General features: G+C 43.5%; 1 protein-coding gene across 1 annotated transcript in view; it reads right to left on the bottom strand.

The window, feature by feature from the left end:
• The window catches only part of TG (thyroglobulin), a gene marked incomplete at its 5' end in the record, with an annotated part of 167,551 nt that overhangs the window by 112,317 nt on the left and 35,615 nt on the right, over positions 1-19,619 (bottom strand). The window contains 13 exon segments of the mRNA XM_032222300.1: positions 130-166; positions 169-240; positions 2,161-2,276; positions 5,289-5,361; positions 5,363-5,412; positions 7,014-7,184; positions 8,754-8,903; positions 11,613-11,804; positions 11,807-11,836; positions 15,270-15,326; positions 15,329-15,425; positions 17,425-17,508; positions 17,510-17,580. Coding sequence (XP_032078191.1) covers positions 130-166; positions 169-240; positions 2,161-2,276; positions 5,289-5,361; positions 5,363-5,412; positions 7,014-7,184; positions 8,754-8,903; positions 11,613-11,804; positions 11,807-11,836; positions 15,270-15,326; positions 15,329-15,425; positions 17,425-17,508; positions 17,510-17,580 — 1,200 coding nt within the window.

Below are 19,619 nucleotides of genomic sequence, written 5' to 3'. Positions count from 1 at the left end.
CCGCCGGCCCCGTTCCAACCGAACCGGTTAGAACGGGGCGAGAAACCCCACCCTGGCTCTAAAACATAAAATTGTTGTGGGCCTCTATTGCACGCACCCTGAGAGTAATCAAAGCTCTTCTGTACATACCTTTTTTCAGGTATATGCTCAACGAATCTTTCTTCTCTGGGTTCTCACTTTAATTAGGCAGCTGAGATTGGCAATGCTGGTGGCAAGAGAATTCTCCCAAGCACCTTGGACCTAGGATAACGAAAGGTTCAGAGAAAGCTAATTAGTAGTCAATGAGTTGCAGGATTGCAGAAAAGGGCAACAAAAGGGTCGTGGCCCACCAGTGACCAGAGGAGATGGCAGCAGATTTGGACAGTGAGGAGGTTGGGGAGGAACATGGGCCAATCCTGGAGTCTGGGGAAGGCTCTGACAAGGGCTCTGTGTCAGAGGCAGAGATGGGGCCAGGGCCAAATGCCAGTTATCAGCTGCCTTCGGAGTCAGACATCAGTGAGGCAGACGAACAGCTGGAGCCTGTTCCCAGTGTGCGCATGTGCAGAGTTGCCAGACGAAGGGAACAGCTAAAGAACAGGGTCAACTTGGGAGTAAGGCCACAGGTGGACGATGAATGGCCCTCCCAGAAGAAATAAAAGAGGAGCGAAAGAGGAGTGGAGTTTGCAGGAGACAATTAGTTCACTCCTGCATTCTTGCCAAATATTGGGGCATCTGAAAGATATCAGCCTGGCCACTTTCCAAGCCTGATAAAGGTCGGTAATTGTGAACTATCTTGAAATTTGGGGAGAGAAAAGACTTTGCTGGAGAGGAATTCACTGTAAATTAATTAAAAGGATTTATTGGGACAAGGACTCGGCTTGTGCTGCTGGGAAGCGTAGGTCAAAACACAAAGATGATGAAGGATTTGGAGGCTAAATCGTGTGATTAATGGCTGGGGAGTTAGCTTATGTCTAGCCTACGGAAGAGAAGGAATAGAAGGGACACGCTAACTGTCTTCCAGGATTTGAAAGACTGTCACAGAGAAGAGGGGATTGGCTTAACCTCCAAGCACCTGAGGCCAGGGCAGGAAGTAATGGGTGAAATCTTGTTAAAGAGACATCCAACCTAGAAGTAAGGAGAAATCTTCTGACAGGACAATTAATCAGTGGGACAGAAGTTGCCTTCAGAATGGTGGTTGCTTCATCACTGGGGTTTTTTTAAGAAGAGACTAGCCAGCTGCTTGTCTGGAATAGTATATGGGGTTGGACTAGAAGACCTCCAAAGTCCCTTCCAATGTTATTATTCTATGATCTATACTGTATAGCCAGGCAAAGTTAACCCTCCTCTTATCCACTTGTCTCAAATTGTGTAGGGTCTTCTTTTAGGGGACTGGAGGCTAAAACATATGGAGAACGGTTGCTGGAATTGGGTATGTCTAGTTTAATGAAAAGAAGACCGTGTTACACAGAAGATACTAATTCCACTGAATTGCTGCATCATTGGAGGTTCTCAGAAATAAACTGGACAACCATTTGACCAGGATGGTATATAAGTTCCCTTGCAGAGGGCTGGAAAAGAAGATCTCTGAGGTCCCTTCCAGCCTTATGATTCTATGTTAATATTACAGTGTCATACTTGTAATGTACATGAGTGGTGCATTGTACATGAGTGGTGTAATGCACTTGTAATGTACATGAGTGGTGCATTGCACATGAGTGGTGTAATGCACTTGTAATGTACATGAGTGGTGTGGTGGCCTAGAGGTAGAACTCTCACCTCACAATCAGGAGACTGTGAGTTCAATCCTAGGTAGAGGCAGATATTTCTCTCTCTGGGCACTATGAGAATATATCTGCCGAAAAACTCTGCATCGGCAACAGGAAGGGCATCTGGCCAGTAAAGACTCAGCTCTATTCAGTGCCCATGCTCCACCCTGCAAGGGATTATGGTGTCGTTAAAAGAAGACGATGCTTGCAATGTACACGTGGAATCAAATCCACTCCCATGGCAGGGTTAAGATTGAGCCCTTGATCTTAAAATGCCTTTTTCCTGCTACCGCTTTCCAGCTTTCAAGGTCTTAACGGAGCCCCGTTTGATGGGTCTCAAAGTACCTTTAAAGGGAGAAGGCATCGCTTTGAATTCCCCATTTTAATCATCATAAAACAAATGTACGTAGTTTACCAGTCCAGAAGTAGAGCAGTTATAATGGCTCTCCCGAGCACTGTACAGCTCGCACAACGTTTCCGAGCCCACGGCTGACATGGTGAGAAATCCACAGGACTCGTCCTTCTCACACTCTGTAAACATCAGAAGAAGGTGTCACATGAGCTCTGGAATCAATGCCACTGCCTTTGCTTGGGCAATGAATGCAACCAGAAGTAAATACACTGAATGGTCATCTTTTAGATAAGGTCCTCTGTTCCATTGGACAGCATTTGACTTTGTATCTTGAGCCTCTACGGATGCCACAGGTGCCACATAGAGCCATCTCTGAGGGCACGCAAGCCGTTGCCCTAGCTTAGGGGTCGGCAAACTTAAACACTCAAAGAGCCATTTCCCACAGAAAAGAAACACCGGAAGCCACAAAGGTGGAAACCCCTTGTTCAATTCTGGAGTTGACTGGAAGTTCAGTTCCCCCACCATAGAGTCTCCTCCTAGTGCGGCGTACATTTTCCTCTACCTGTCATAACCGAAAGCCCTATCAATTGTGGAGACAACTGAAAAAAACCCTCCCCTTGCCATAGAGTCTTCTCCTGGAGCACTGTGCTTCTTCCCCTCCACCCCCACCGGAAGCTCCTCTCAAAATTATGGCGCCGAACCGTGACGGAGCCGCAGCAGAGGGAGAAAAGAGCCGCATGCGGCTCCAGAGCCACAGTTTGCTGACCCTTGCCCTAGGTCAGCTGTAGTGTGTTGTGCAAGCTGACCAACTGACTTTCAGCCTTTGAAGAGCCTCTAGAGGCCAGACATGGCTGTTTCACCCTTCCCAGGCTTCAAAAGCTTCCGAAGCCTGGGGAGGGCGAAAATCGGGCCTACCAGGCCTACCTAGGGGCCGTTTCCAGCTTGCGGAGGCTTCAGTGGCCTGCTAGGCCCCCAAAAATGGGATGGGGTCATGCGTGCATGAGCGAGGGACGGGGCAGTTGGGGGGTCATGCACGCATGCACAGGGGGTGCGGAGGATTGAATTATGGGTGTAGGCATCTGTAAACGGGCTATAGCACCACGTGTGCGCTTTTGGCACCCGAGCCAAAAAAGATTAGCCATTACTTTTCTACAATGTAACACAGGTAGAATAGTTGATATTCTGAGGCCCAGTGTATCATAGACATTAAAGGAAATACACCGCTGTCATGAATAACAACCACTGAAAGCAATAGAAGAGAAGATTTGCAACTCGGGGTTCAATTCTGAGGTTCTTGGTGTTCTTTGAGAACAAACCCCGCTCCTTCTAGCACTGACGAGGTTATCTAGTATGGTAATGAAACATCTGCAAGGAAGCAACCAAGCTGATAGAGACCTCTCAACCACCAGTACAGTAGCTTTATCTTGTATCTCTATGGAGATCCTCGGTCATCCAGGTCATGGTTGTCCCAAAGGTCCTTTTTCAAGAGGCAAATGGACTTTCTGTCTTTTCTATGAAGAGTTTCGCTTCTCATCCAAGAAGCTTCTTCAGCTCTGACTGGATGGTGGGGAATGGAAGGATTATACTCCTTGCAGACAGCTACTGTAGCTATGCACTTTGGGGTGAACACCCTTCAAATGGAGCAGGACAGTGGTGGGATTCAATTTTTTTATTACCGATTCTGTGGGCGTAGCTTGGTGAGCGTGCCATGGCTTGGTGGGCATGGCAGGGGAAGGATACTGCAAAATCTCCATTCCCTCCCTGCTCCAGGGGAAGGATACTGCAAAATCTCCATTCCCTCCCTCCGCCAGGGGAAGGATATTGCAAAATCTCCATTCCCTCCTTGCTCCAGGGGAAGGATACTGCAAAAATCTCCATTTCCTCCCTGCTCCAGGGGAAGGATAGTGCAAAATCTCCATTCCCTCCCTGCTCCAGGGGAAGGATACTGCAAAATCTCCATTCCCTCCCTGCTCCAGGGAAGGATACTGCAAAATCTCCATTCCCTCCCTCCGCCAAGGGAAGGATACTGCAAAATCTCCATTCCCCCTGCTCCAGGGGAAGGATACTGCAAAATCTCCATTCCCTCCCTCCGCCAGGGGAAGGATACTGCAAAATCCTATTCCCTCCCTGCTCCAGGGGAAGGATACTGCAAAATCTCCATTCCTCCCTCCGCCAGGGGAAGGATACTGCAAAATCTCCATTCCCTCCCTCCGCCAGGGAAGGATACTACAAGATCTCAATTCCCTCCCTGCTCCAGGGGAAGGATACTGCAAAATCTCCATTCCCTCCCTCCGCCAGGGGAAGGATACTGCAAAATCTCTATTCCCTCCCTGCTCCAGGGGAAGGATACTGCAAAATCTCCATTCCCTCCTCCGCCAGGGGAAGGATACTGCAAAATCTCTATTCCCTCCTCCAGGGGAAGGATGCTGCAAAAATTTCCATTTCCTCCCTGCTCCAGGGGAAGGATACTGCAAAATCTCCATTCCCTCCCTGCTCCAGGGGAAGGATACTGCAAAATCTCCATTCACTCCCTGCTCCGGGGAAGATACTGCAAAATCTCCATTCCCTCCCTGCTCCAGGGGAAGGATTCTGCAAAATCCCCATTCCCTCCTGATCAGCTGGGATTCGGGGGCAGAGAATAAATGGGGTGGGGCCAGTCCAGAGTCCCCGAGCTACTCAAAATTTCACTACTGGTTCTCCAGAACTGTCAGAACCTGCTGAATACCACCTCTAGTGACCACCCTTCAAATGGTGCAGAGTATGAACATACTTCCAGAAAAAAAAATGTAGACTACAGGAACCATTTGCGTTTCAGTTCGAGACGCAGACAATACAGGCTCATCCCCAATGGCCTGCCCCTGTCTTCAATGGCAAAGGAACACAGGGCAGAAAAATATCCTTCAGCCAAGAAGGCTCCACACCCATTTGCACCACTCAGATAAACCTCCAGGTGGCCTCAACAACTCTCTAAAAGGATGCAAATGACCAGCTGTCTGCAAGGAACATAAATCCTTCCATTCCCCACCATCCAATCAGAGCTGAAGAAGCTTCTGGGATGAGATGCGAAACGTCTTCAAAAGTCCCCTTGGGACTTTTATCTGTATGACTTTTAATTCAGATGACTTGTTTCCAGCCCACCTTGCTAAGAAGACTTTAGGTTTGGAAAATGGAAACATTGGAAACTTTCTGACCTGCAACGCATTGCTGAAGGGTGTTCATAGGCATTCCTCGGAGTGCTTTAGTTCCAATTGTTTCCAATTCTCTGTGTGGTGAAGATAAGATTGGAAGGAGGAACCTTCTCAAAACGCTGGAGGACTGAAAAGAAACAGAGGGGGATGAAGTACCGTATTTTTTGGAGTATAAGACACACCAAGGTTTTGAAGAGGCAAATTTTTTTAAAAAAGGTTTTGCACTCTGCAAAACTCTCAAAAACGAGCCCATTTTTTTAAAAAAGGGGGCATGAATAGCCTTTAGGAGGCTTGTAGAGTGCTCCGGGGGGGGGAAGGAAAATGAGCAAAAAACGGGCTGTTGTTTGCAAAAATTGGCCCTTTTATGTCAAAAAAAGGGCATGGATAGCCTTTAGGAGGCTTATAGAGTATTGCTGGGGGCTGGGGGGGGGGCAAAATTGAGCAAAAAAAGGCCAGTTTTTTGCTCATTTCTGCCCTCTCCAGCCCCCAGCAGCTCTCTGCAACCTCCATAAGGCTATCATGGCCATTTTGTGAAGGGGTTTCGGGAGGCAAAAATGCTGTATTCAGTGTATAAGATGCACCCAAATTTTGGACCAATGGGGAAGCACCTGATGGATTTGGGGCAAAGTGCCAGATGTAGAGAGGCGGAGAAAGAGGAGTGCATGGGAGGGGAAAGGGAGAGGGCAGGGATGATGGGCATGGGAGTAGGGGAAGAACGGTCCTTCTCAATGGCTCTCTGTCAGACAAACGCTTCGATGTCTATAAATACCTGGGCAACTGGGTTATCACCTTGTTAAGGGTAAAAACTACAGATGAAGATGCTAATTAAGATTATTATCACAACTGAAGGCTATCATTATGGCAATCGCTATTATTTTGAAAACAGGTTTATCTTTTCCCTGGGATACACGATACCTCAAGGTACCTCAAGTACAGTTGTGTAACTGCACACCAGCCAATCCGCCCCTAGGGAAGTGTCTTGTCTTACAACCTCTCCGAAATGAATGCCAAGGGTGGCCTTCGGGATCAATTTAAGGGACCACAAGTGCCAATTTCATCCCCAAGGATTATGGAGAGAAGATGAAACAATTATTTCTTGCTAAAACAATTAAGTCCTATTACAGCTGAGCCTAAAGGGGGTACTCAGCTTTCCAAATCTAATAGTTCTAATTAGAAAGAATGGAGGGAGGGAAGGGAAGGGAAGAAGGAAAACAAGGGAGTTCACTTTGAGACGCATTCATGGATGCATCTTCTTTTGTTGGAGTTGTCTATGAAGAACCTCAACCATCCAGGTCATGGTTGTTTCTCCAAAAGGTAACTGGATGTCTCATTTTTTTTCCTTGAAAATGTTTCGCTTCTTATCCAAGAAGTTTCTTAAAAATGTCTTATTCAAAACATTTGTTAAAGACGACAGTTTCAAATGAAAGAAACTGGACAAGAAAATCCAGATGCCTTTTGGAGAAGCAGAATAGAGTAGAGTAGAGTAGAGTAGAGTAGAGTAGAGTAGAGTAGATAGATAGAAGTAGAATAGATAGAAGTAGAATAGAATAGAATAGAATAGAATAACAGAGTTGGAAGGGATTTGGAGATCTTCTAGTACAACCTTGTGCTTAGGCAGGAAACCCTTCACCACTTCAGACAAATGATTACCCAACATCTTCTTAAAAACTTCCAGTGTTGGGTTATGTCTAAGTTCTATGTTCATGAAGAACCTCTGTGTCTACTCACCCAAACACTGGGAATCCGTCAAAGCACCATCTGTCTCTGTCCAGTCTATTCTCTTTCCATTGCTGTCAACACAAAATGACTTTTGGGTGGATGGATCTTGGTAAGAAGGTCTATAATGGCCATTTTCATCACACCGTCCAGCTTCCTCATTCCTCTGGCAATCAGTAATACCTATCGGATGGGCATAATTTTTTTAAAAAACCTGTGGGACAGAATTCCATCCGATAGAAGATAATATTTGCAGCTCAGGGTTGAATAGTGGAGTCCTTGTTGCTAGCTGAGTTTGGTTGCTTGCTTGCAGACATTTCATTACCAAACTAGGTAACATCATCAGTGCTACTGATAATGTTACCTAGTTTGGTAAGGAAACATCTGCAAGAAAAGAACCAAGTTCAGAAACCATCAAGGACTCCAGAATTCTATTTGTTTATGATTCTCCAGCCAAAGACCTTTCTGAGTGAATCAGACCATACGTTGAAGTTTATATCATCTAATTTTCAATGAATATTTACTTCTCTGGGCTAGATGTGAATTCTATACAAAATTATAACGTGGATTTTTAGCTTTGGCTTAGCACAATGTGCAAATATTATGTTGCAACTATTGTATCTTATTCAACAGGCCATAATTAAGAGAAGCCAATACAAACTCAGATACAACCCAGAATTCTACCATCTTGCTCTCCTATTATTTGTTGACCCAGCCAGATCCAAGACAGATGATATAAACATTGTATAAAGGTAAAGGTTCCCCTTGCACATATGTGCTAGTCGTTCCCGACTCTAGGGGACGGTGTTAATCTCCGTTTCGAAGCCGAAGAGCCAGCACAGTCCGAAGACGCCTCCGTTGTCATGTGGCCAGCATGACTAAATGCCGAAGGCGCATGGAACGCTGCTACCTTCCCACCAAAGGTGGTTCCTATTTTTTTACTTGCATTTTTACATGCTTTCGAACTGCTAGGTTGGCAGAAGCTGGGACAAGGAACGGGAGCTCACTCCGTTAAGACGGTGCTGGGGATTCGAACCACCGAACTGCAGACCTTTCTGATTGACAAGCTCAGCGTCTTAGCCACTGAGCCACCGTGTCCTTTTTCAACATTGTACAGGATACCATATTCTAACCTATAATGTTGCTTGCTTTGCTTCAGTATGTTGTGTAAGCCCACCATTCTGCTTCTTAAACCAGAATTTATGACAGCGTTACATAAGAACTTAGATAACGATAGTTCACTTAACCAAACCAGATAACTGTGATTTATCCAATAACCAGTGCTTGGTTTAGGATAATGAAACTATATGATTGGATAAGGGAAACCTTTACGTTTCTTTACTTTATTAAACTACTGGAAACCAGTCTAGAACATAAAATAATAGGGTTGGAAAGGACCTTGGAGGTCTTCTAGTCCAACTCCCTGCTCAAGCGAAGACCCTGTATCATCTGGACAAATGACCACCCAGTCTTTTTCTGAAAACCTCCGGTGATGGAGCACTAGGGATGAAATTCAGCAGGTTCTGACAGGTTCTGGAGAACCGCTAGCGGAAACTTTGAGTAGTTCAGAGAACCAGCAAATGCCACCTCTGACTAGCCCCAGAGTGGAGAGGGAATGGAGATGTTGCATTATCCTTCCCCTGCTACGCCCATCAAGCCAAGCCCACAAATCCGGTAGTAAAAAAATTGAATTTCACCCAACATTTTCAACATCAAACAGAAAACCATCAGGCATTTCTCTAAGACTCTTACAGTGATTGGCTCTGAAAGCTCCAGGAGAGATGGTCAGTGTCCCCAGAGGACATTTCGCACAGAAGTCACTTCCTGCTTGGTCTTGATAGAATCCAGAAGGGCATGGAATGCACCTCTCGTTCTGGAAGAAGGAACCTGGAGGACAGATAGCTGGAAATGGAGAAAAAGGTTTATTAGTCTATGAAATTCCAATTCAGCATGAATTCTTCCAGGAGAGAGCTCCTTGAGCCGTCAAAAGTCCTCTTTTCAAAGCGGAAAGATATTTACACCATATAACTGTCCCCAGACACCGAAAGGATTAACTTTAGCATGCTACAATGTGCTCCCCTCAGCAGTCTTGAAGGGGTGACAAAAAAAAATATCTATATGAACTGAGACTATACCTTTGTGGACAAGGGGCTATCAAAACTACAGGTCCTACTATACTGCTCCTTCTAAAACAGGGGTGTCAAACTCAATTTCATTGAAGGCCGCATCAGGGTTGTCTTTGACTTCGGGGGGGGGGCTGCTGTGGGTGTGGCCAGAGTGGGCATGGCCAGCTCGACGTTACTCATGTCAGGGGTGCCTGTGGCAGCCAGAACAGTCTGCCAGAGAAAACAGGCTCCTGAGCTCCGTTTTTGGCTGCGACTGTCTCCTGCAATCCTCTGCCTGCAAAAATGGAGCTTGGGAGGGCCGGTCCTTCGCTGTTTCCAGGGTGGCCCAGTGGGCCAGATCTACTATATTTTTCAGACTATAACACGCACCGGAGTATAAGATGCACCATGATTTTGAAGAGACAAATTAAAAAAAAAGTTTTTGCACTCTGCAGACCTCCCAAGACAGCCCAATTTTCGCAAAAACAGGCCTGTTTTTTGCCAAAGAAAGAGGCATGCACAGCCTTTAGGAGGTGGCGCAGTGGTTAAATGCAGCACTGCAGGCTACTGCTAGATCAGCAGTTCAGCGGTTCAAATCTCACGGCTCAGGGTTGACTCAGCCTTCCATCCTTCCGAGGTGGGTAAAATGAGGACCCAGATTGTTGGGGGCAATATGCTGACTCTCTGTAAACCGCTTAGAGAGGGCTGAAAGCCCTATGAAGCGGTATATAGTCTACTGCTATTGCTATTGCTATTGCTATTGCTTCCAGAGTGCTCCTGGGGCTGGGGAGTGCAAAAATGAGGAAAAAAACAGCTATTTCTTGCTCATTTCTGCCCTCCCCAGCCCCCAGGAGCACTCTGGAAGCCTCCTAAAGGCTATGCATGGCAATTTTTGCAAAGGGGGTGGGGTTTCGGGAGGCCAAAAATGCTGTGTATAAGACCGCCCAGATTTTCACCCTCATTTTTTGAGGGGGGTGCATCTTATACTCCGAAAAATATGATAAGTACCCTGTAGGCTGGATCCAGCCTGTGGGCCTTGAGTTTGACACCCATGTTCTAAACAGACTCATGGACCCATCTTATAACACCTCACCAGATAAAATATCTGGAAAACACAGATCCTTTTTTAATGTACAATTGCCATTATTGGATCAGTCCGATGTAATCTCCTTGAATAAACTAAATTTTGTTATACCACTTGCAAAACACAGACTTTGACTGCTCACTGACAATCCACCACTAATTGGATAATTAAATATTATCTTGTATTTTATTTTATTTATTAATGCTTCTTATTTCTAATGCTGGTCTGTGACTGTAATAGAATTACCACTTCCAGAAAAGAGAGAGAAAGAGAAGAGATGCACACATATATATCCAAACGGTGGAACTAAATTGTTACTTCAAATTATCTCTAGGTCAAAATACTGAAATATAAGGTAACACATTTAACCAGATTTTTTTTCCATGTCAAAGATTAACTAAATGTTATTAATAGTGTGTAGGTATAGAGTGGGGATAAATCATTTCAAGCTGTTATATTCTCTCAAATTGTTCCATGAAGCAGGAATATATTGTGCTTTTCAGCAAAAAACTGAAATAGACTTATCACTTCACGCAATAAAAATGGCATCATACTACGTTAAACACGTTATATTTGCTTGGCCTTTTACAAAGATCTAAATGAAGCTTCTTCCTCTATTTATAAGCCATCGGGGTCACCTATGTGTGAGTTGAGCAGCTGCATAAATTTGTTTAATAAAAAAAAACCGATAAAATAATTCATTCTTGTCTTCAGAGAGATGTTCAGTAAGGCTAAGCTAAATCCAAAACCCTTCTCTTTCCAAGTATCAAATTAAAACAAGCAAATGTCACAACCCAAATGATTGTCAGACTCAAAAGACCAGGCCCATATGAAAAGTCTAATTAAACTGATTTATGACTAAACAATAAATTATAAATAGTGGGACATGGTGGCTCAGTGGCTAAGATGCTGAGCTTGTCAATCGAAAGGTCAGCAGTTCGGTGGTTCAAATCCCTAGCGCCGCATAACTGAGTGAGCTCCCATTACTTGTCCCAGCTTCTGCCAACCTAGCAGTTCGAAAGCACGTAAAAATTCAAGTAGAAAAATAGGAACCACCTTTGGTGGGAAGGTAACAGTGTTCGGTGCACCTTGGCATTTTGTCATGCTGGCCACATGACTGGAGATGTCTTTAGACAGTGCTGACTCTTTGGCTTTGAAATGAGATTAGCACCACCCCTAAAGTCGGAACGACTAGCACATATGTGTGAGGAGAACCTTTACCTTTATTGCTAAACAGCCTATGTGCAGGAATCTTCTCAACTAACTTGTTAGCACCTGCTTAGAATTAGATAAGGCTCAAAGGAATTCAAGGGAGGTTGGACTTTATTCACTTGTGCCTACGTAGGGATTCTAGGCAAATCCCTCTTTAACTCCCCCCATCCACCCAGGTTATGCCACTCCTTATCCTACGTTGATACGTACCACATCCTTGAGAATTTGGTATCACTTCTCCAGTAGTTGAGACTTTGTGGAAACCATCCTTGCATCCCAAGGAAACTTGAGGAGACATGCCAGAATTTCCTCTTCCAGGAACACGGATGGAAGTGTCTGCTTGGAATTGCTTGTTGTCCAAGTAAAGGACAAATCCACCACTCTTGATCAGCTCTTCAAAAGCCCAAGGAGATCCTCACCAACCATGGCTTTCTCTATCAGAAAATGATAGAAATCAGGGAACTAAGTAGAGAATTCCAGCGGGAAAACACAGAGATACATCCTGTGGACACCTTCCATTGAAATGAGCAGAAGATTCAAAGAGAAGACATCCCCGCCTCTAAGGACTTATTACTTTGATGATCAGACTAGCAATTTCATAAGATGTAAGGCATATATGCATAAGACATTTCATCTGGGAGCAGACCCAACAGAAAGGTTTTCCGCATGAATGCACCAAGAAGATTAACATTAGACCAACAACCAAGAAGTCAACAATACCCCAATCAAGGAACTACCCATGTAGACAAAGAAGCTAGCAGTGAACATCAACCCAATCAACAAACCACTAAGACCTCTCCCATCAGGCAAGCCACCAATATGTAAAATGGGAGCAAATCCCAACTAGCACTGTTCATGTTGTCTAGTTGGGAACCTCTGCAGAAAACAGCCAAGCTCAGAGGACACTGAGCACCTCATCAACCAGAAGTTGGACAATGGCAGCTTGCACTTCTCTGAATTTTTAAAACTATGAATTAAAAAGGATATGTCAGAAGAAAGTGCCTAGGTACTACATTAGTGAATAGTTTGTGATGAATCATATTAAAGCTTTTTTTATTAATTTACCTCTTCAAAATCATGGTGCGTCTTATACTCTGGTGTGCCTTATAGTCCAAAAAATATGGTTATTGTACTGGTTTATAATATAATCCTGCCACTATCCTTTCTACAGTTATTGAATAGATCTTAATTATTTCTTTGGTGGTCCAGAATGCTTTCCAAGGCCCCCAAAATGTAATTTAGGCCTAAACCCGTCTTCCCTTTGATGGATACAAGTATTTCTGCCATATGAACAAGCAGAGAGCTTTCCTTCATTTAATCCATCCCAGATGCAAGGGATATTGTTAAGTTCGGGGCGAGAATGGAAACCGAAGCCAGAGCGATCTTCAGCAAAATTATTTATTTCCGCTCATATGAAACAACAACAGCTTCGCTGACTGCGCTCCTTTATAGGAAGCTGTCAGCCAATCAACCAATTAGAACAAAGAAACTAAATGTTGGAAATACTACCAAATGCTGGAGTCGTATGATCACACGTGGTGGACATGTATAGAAGTGAAAAAATACTGGACAAGAATTCAAATGTAGTTGGAGAAGATGCGCAGCAACATATTGACTTAAAACCTGAATTGTTTTGTTAGGTATCTTACAATAGCAATAGCAATAGCAATAGCAGTGGACTTATATACCGCTTCATAGGCCTTTCAGGCCTCTCTAAGCGGTTTACAGAGAGTCAGCATATTGCCCCAACAATCTGGGTCCTCATTTTACCCACCTCAGAAGGATGGAAGGCTGAGTCAACCCTGAGCCGGTGAGATTTGAACCGCTGACCTGCTGATCTAGCAGTAGCCTGCAGTGCTGCATTTAACCACTGCGCCACCTTGGCTCAACCCAATGGTGGTTGCAGGTAGTACCCCGGTATGGGCGTACCGGAGCTTGCCCGGAGCACCGGATACCGTTCCGGTGCTCTGGAGGGCCCACCCGTCCATCTATCCGAGCTCCTTAACGGTCTTTTAAGTCTTCGGCGCTTCCACACATGGCACATACAGCACCTGTGCGATGCTCCGTGAGTAGCTGGAGCATCACGGAGGCTCGCGGAGGTGCTAAAACACACACGCACATTGCGCATTTATGTGGTACGACTGGAATAGGATCCGGAACCCGCCACTGGTATCTTACCAGGGAAATATAGTAAAGAAATGTATATTTGATTTTTCATGCAATAACTGCGGCTAGAATTGTATTTGCACAAAATTGGAAAGCTGAAGAAATCCCTAAAGAGGAAAACGTAGTTAAGAAAATATTAGATTGTGCAGAAATGAGTAAATTAACACTAGCAATGAAGGAAAGGAAGAATCTGATTATTGTGACATGTGGAGTTATTTTATCATGGTTGGAAAATGAATATGGATAAAAAGTATAAAATTAAATAATTTAGGAAGAGAAATTTTTATGACAGGAGATACTTTAAGCTGTAGTGTTAAAATAAGAATAGATGCATATAAAGAATTTGGTGGTAAGCTATAACTATTATGAAACAAAAAAATGTACTCAGATGACACATTGATTAATGAATGATGAAAGTTTGTTTTAAAGTAAAAAAATAAAAAACGTTTTAAAAAAAAAAGAACAAAGTATTTCTCCCGCTTCAACAGCGGACCTGAGTGAAAACTGCAGCAACTATCTTCAGCTACTCATTTCAATTAATAACAGATGTAAATACAAATAGCTTTCAAAACTGGTGCCACATAAGCATTCTCCTCACAGAGCAGCTTCTGGAGGTGGTTACGATTTGGCCTTTTAGAGTAATGACAGATCGATACAGTCAGAGTTTAGGAATTCCAAATTGGACAATGGCAGCTTGCAAGAATGTTTGCGGCTGAATTGAATCCATTAAGGGAAACTGCACAACCTAACCTAAATTTTAGATGATAATAATACAAAGGAAATTCGAGCTTGATATTCATGGTATACGTTTGGGCTGGGGTGTTATTCAATTTTCTTTAAGGGGGAAAATAATAAATTTCAAGGATTGAAATAGAAAATCAAGCAATAATCCCTTCCTTCCTCTTCCCTTCCCCTCTCTCTCCCACTTTCTCTCTCTTTCTTCCCCTTCTTCCAGGGGTGAAATGTTCTGAAGTCTGCTGCTGGTTCACTCTACATATGCATGCATACCAAACTTAAAAAACTTTTCTTAGCATTTTTTTACTAGCGGTTTCTCCCGACCCAATAATTTAAAAAATGCTAAAAAATTTTTTAAAAAAAAAAGTTCAACGATTGTGCGGCACAGGTGATATCGCACAGCTGATTGTTGGAACTTTATAAAAACTTTTTAAAGCATTTTTTAACTACCAGTTCTCCCAAACTGGTACTTTAAAAATGCTTTAAAAAAAAGTTTAAAAAAGTTCCGAAGATCATGCAGTACAGCTGGTGTCGCACAGCTGACAATTTTTAAAACTTTTTTAAGCATTTTTTTAGCATTTTTACTACCCGTTCCGGTAGTACCGGTGACCATCCCAAACTGGTAGCATTTCAGCCCGGCCTTCCTTTTCCTCCTCCCTCCCTCTTTTGCTCTTCCCTTCCCCTCCTTTCTCTTCCTTTCTCTTCCTTTCCTTCCCTTCCTCTTTTGTCTTCGGTGACAAATAGGTATGATTCCAATACAAAACACAGTTAAGCTATAGGCTCTTGTGGTGATGGTAGATCTCCTGTGAATTTTCAAGGAGTTAAAGCAAATATATTTTTTTGAATTACAATAATTTCTGGCAGGCTTTTTCATTAAATCTCCAATACATTGCCATATTTGAAGAGGAGGGGGGCCAATATATTTCAGTCAAAACAGCCACATTAAGCTAGAAATAATAAACTAACCAATGTCGTATAAATCAGGAAGTGCAGTAGCTGGCACATTGTTGAGCATAGCTTGCATGTGACGTTCACTCCCAGACGGTCAGCAGCTGCACACGCAACCAGCACAGCATAATCTCCACAGACTGGAACAGACACCAAGTTCTCCAAAGTATTGACCTTAAAAAAAAAATCATATTCTGCTATTGTTGGCAGTGGTGGCGGTTTCAATTCAGCCAGAACTCTTGTTGAAGGATTTGCTTAAACAAACATTCTATCTTATCCTATTCCATTCCAATTTCATTCTATTCCTTATTCTATTCTATTCTATCCTATTCCATTCCATTCCATTCTATTCCTTGTTCTATTCTAGCTACCCTAGCCTATTCCATTCCAATTCCATTCTATTCTTATTCTATTCTATCCTATCCTATTCCATTCCAATTCTATTCTATTCCTTATTCTATTCTATCCTATTCCATTCCAATTCTATTCTATTCCTTATTCTATTCTATCCTATTCCATTCTATTCCTTATTCTATTCTATTCTAGCCTAGCCTAGCCTAGCCTAGCCTATTCCATTCCAATTCCATTCCATTCCATTCCATTCCATTCTATTCTATTCTATTCTATTCTATTCCATTCTATTATTCTATTCTATCCTATCCTATCCTATCCTATCCTATCCTATCCTGCCCTGTCCTATCCTATTCCATTCCATTCCATTCCTTATTCTATTCTATCCTATCCTATCCTATTTTATTCTTTCCGTTCCATTCCATTCCCTATTCTATATTTTATCCTATTCTACTCTTTATATCCTCCCCACAAAAATAACCCTGTGAGATAAGTTGAGTTGAGAGAGAGCAATTGGCTCAAACTTACCAGCCAGTTTTCATGCCTAAAGTAGGACTAGAACTCATAGTCTCTGGAGGATTAGCCCAAGTCATCCAGCTGGCTTTCATGTCTAAGGCGGGATTAGAGCTCCCAGTCCTCTGATAATTGGCCAAAGTCACCCAACTAGCTTTCATGCCTAAGGCGGGACTAGAACTCACAAACTCCTGTGATTGGTCGAAAGTCACCCAGTCGGCTTTCATGCCTAAGGCGGGATGAGAACTCCCAGCCTCCTGGGAGTTACTCCCAGCTACTAGGCCAAACTGACTTTTTATAATATAATTGCCTTGGATACAGAGGATGAGCTTAGCCCAACTATCAATGAATGCTTTCTGAATCAACGCAGTTTAATACTATGATAAAGTGGGGGCAGGTTGGCTCATGAAGTTAGGATGCTGAGTCCGAAAACCATTGAGAGGTTGACAACTCAGCTGTTCTAACCTATAAGCAACAGCTGTGTAATGGAATGAGCTCCCATCAATTTGTCCCAGCTCCTGCCCACCTAGCAGTTTGAAAAGTATGAAAATGCAAGTAGATAAATAGGTACCACTCTGGTGGGAAAATATCAGGAATGTGAAGGGAGCCCCTTTGAGCATCCCCCTGGGCAGCGGTGATGTCGCCAGCTAGTCCTTTCAATCCAGAAGCCCCTTGGTAAATGTTTCTGACATTTACTTCACTTACATTAATTTAGTTCAAAGTTACAACGGCACTGAAAAATGTGACTTATGATCATTGTTCACACTTATGACCTTTGCAAGCATCCCCATGATCCCTTAATCAAAATTCAGATGCTTAGCAGCTGGTTCATACTTATGACTTTTGCCATGTCCTATGTCATGGGATCATTGCTTGCGACCTCCCGACAAGCAAAGTCCATTAGGGAAACCGGATTCACTTTGCAACTGAGTTACTAACTTAGCAACTGCAATGATTCAGTTAACAACTGCGGCAAGAAAATAGGGCAAAACTCACTTAACAAATGTCCCCCTTAACAAGCTTCATAGATGAGAAGCGAAACATCTTCAAGGAAAAAACAAAATCCAGTTGCCTCTTGAAAAAGCACCTTTGGGACAACCATGACCTGGATGTCTGAGGATCTCCACAGGGATCTCCCTCAACAGAAGCTTTGGGTGCAACGGCCGTCGTTAGTCGAGGACTACATAGAGCAGTAATACCATGATCGGTGTCTTCCTATTGGTTGGCCAAATCATACCAGGGGTGGCCTTGCACAATCCACGATAGAGCTGTTTCATTTCACTTTTGCAGAGATTCACCATTAGAATACCTGGATGTGGCAAAAGCCACGAGACTTCAGCTCATCCAGAATGAAGGTCTGGAATGTCTCCAGCAACCCGGAATAGTCAGGGCTTGCAGGTCTTCTCAGGAGGCAAGATGAGCTGGAAATGGGTTTGAATCTGGACACTCTGGAATGGCTGCAGTCCTAAACATAAAGGGAAACAAAATCAGGCTTAGACCAAGGATCCAACAACATTAGTAGATGATCAGAATTGGAAGGAAGCTTGTAGGTCATCTAGTCCAATTCCTCCAAGCAGAAGACCCTACACCATTTCTGACAGAGAGCAGTCCAACCCCTTCTTGAAAGCATGGTTGGGTGGTGGGATGGAATAGGAATAGGAATAGAAGGGAAGGGGAAATAGGAATAGGAATAGGAATAGGAATAGGAATAGGATGAAGAAGAAGAAGAAGAAGAAGAGGAGGAGGAGGAGGAGGAGGAGGAGGAGGAGGAGGAATAGGAATAGGAAATAGGAATAGGAATAGAAGGGAAGGGGAATAGGAATAGGAATAGGAATAGGAATAGGAATAGGAATAGGAATAGGAATAGGAATAGGATGAAGAAGAAGAAGAAGAAGAGGAGGAGGAGGAGGAGGAGGAGGAGGAGGAGGAGGAGGAATAGGAATAGGAATAGATAGGAATAGGAATAGGATGAAGAAGAAGAAGAAGACGAGGAGGAGGAGGAGGAGGAGGAGGAGGAGGAGGAGGAGGAGGAGGAGGAGGAATAGAATAGGAATAGGAATAGGAATAGGAATAGGAATAGGAATAGGAATAGAATAGCAGGGAAGGGGAATAGAATAGGAATAGGAATAGGAATAGGAATAGGAATAGGAATAGGAATAGGAATAGGATGAAGAAGAAGAAGAAGAAGAGGAGGAGGAGGAGGAGGAGGAGGAGGAGGAGGAGGAGGAGGAGGAGGAGGAGGAATAGGAATAGGAATGGAATAGAAGGGAAGGGGAATCGGAATAGGAATAGGAATAGGGATAGGAATAGGAATAGAAGGGAAGGGAATAGGAATAGGAATAGGAATAGGGAATAGGATAGGAATAGGAATAGGGAATAGGAATAGGAATAGAAGGGAAGGGGAATAGAAATGGAATAGGAATAGGAATAGAAGGGAAGGGGAATAGGAATAGGAATAGGAATAGGGAATAGGAATAGGAATAGGAATAGAAGGGAAGGGGAATAGGAATAGGAATAGGAATAGGAATAGGAATAGGATAGGGAATAGGAATAGGAATAGGAATAGAAGAGGAAGGGGAATAGGAATAGGAATAGGAATAGGAATAGGAATAGGAATAGGAATAGGGAATAGGAATAGGAATAGAAGGGAAGGGAATAGGAATAGGGACTAGGAATAGGAATAGGAATAGGGAATAGGAATAGGAATAGAAGGGAAGGGGAATAGGAATAGGAATAGGAATAGGAATAGGGAATAGGAATAGGAATAGAAGGGAAGGGGAATAGGAATAGGAATAGGAGGAGGAGGAATAGGAATAGGAATAGGAATAGAAGGGAAGGGGAATAGGAATAGGAATAGGAATAGGGAATAGGAATAGGAATAGAAGGGAAGGGGAATAGGAATAGGAATAGGAATAGGAGGGAAGGGAAGGGAAGGGAAGGGAAGAGAAGAGAAGAGAAGAGAATGGTTAACTTCAAAGGGCCACTAAGCAACCAGTCGTAAACCGAGGACTTTCTGTATTTTGAATCACAAAGAGTTTGAACACTACTACAAGGCTCTGTACTACATTCTCCCTTGTTATACTCCCTTTTTTAAAAAAAAAGTTTTATTTATACATTTTTCTTTAACATAGGTAAAGGTAAAGGTTCCCCTTACACTTATGTGGTAATCATTGCCGACTCAAAGGGGCAGTGCTCATCTCAGTTTCAGAGCCAAAGAGCCAGCGCTGGCCGGCACGGAACGTTGTTACCTTCCCATCAAAGGTGATTCCTATTTTTCTACTTGCATTTTTTAGGTGCTTTCAAACTGCTAGGTTGGCAGAAGCTGGGACAAGAAACGGGAGCTCACTCCGTTAGGCGGAGCTAGGATTCGAGCCGTCGAACTGCCAACCTTTCTGATCAACAAGTTCAGCATCTTAGCCACTGAGTCACCGCGTCCCTTTCTTTAACATATGTAGGTATTTAATAAACAGTGTATTGTCTGGGTGTATATATAAATAATGTTTC

The sequence above is a fragment of the Thamnophis elegans genome, chromosome 8 (genome assembly GCF_009769535.1).
Source record: "Thamnophis elegans isolate rThaEle1 chromosome 8, rThaEle1.pri, whole genome shotgun sequence".
NCBI lineage: Eukaryota > Metazoa > Chordata > Lepidosauria > Squamata > Colubridae > Thamnophis > Thamnophis elegans.
Note: the sequence above shows the minus strand (reverse complement) of the source record. Positions and strands in the feature narration are given on the sequence as shown.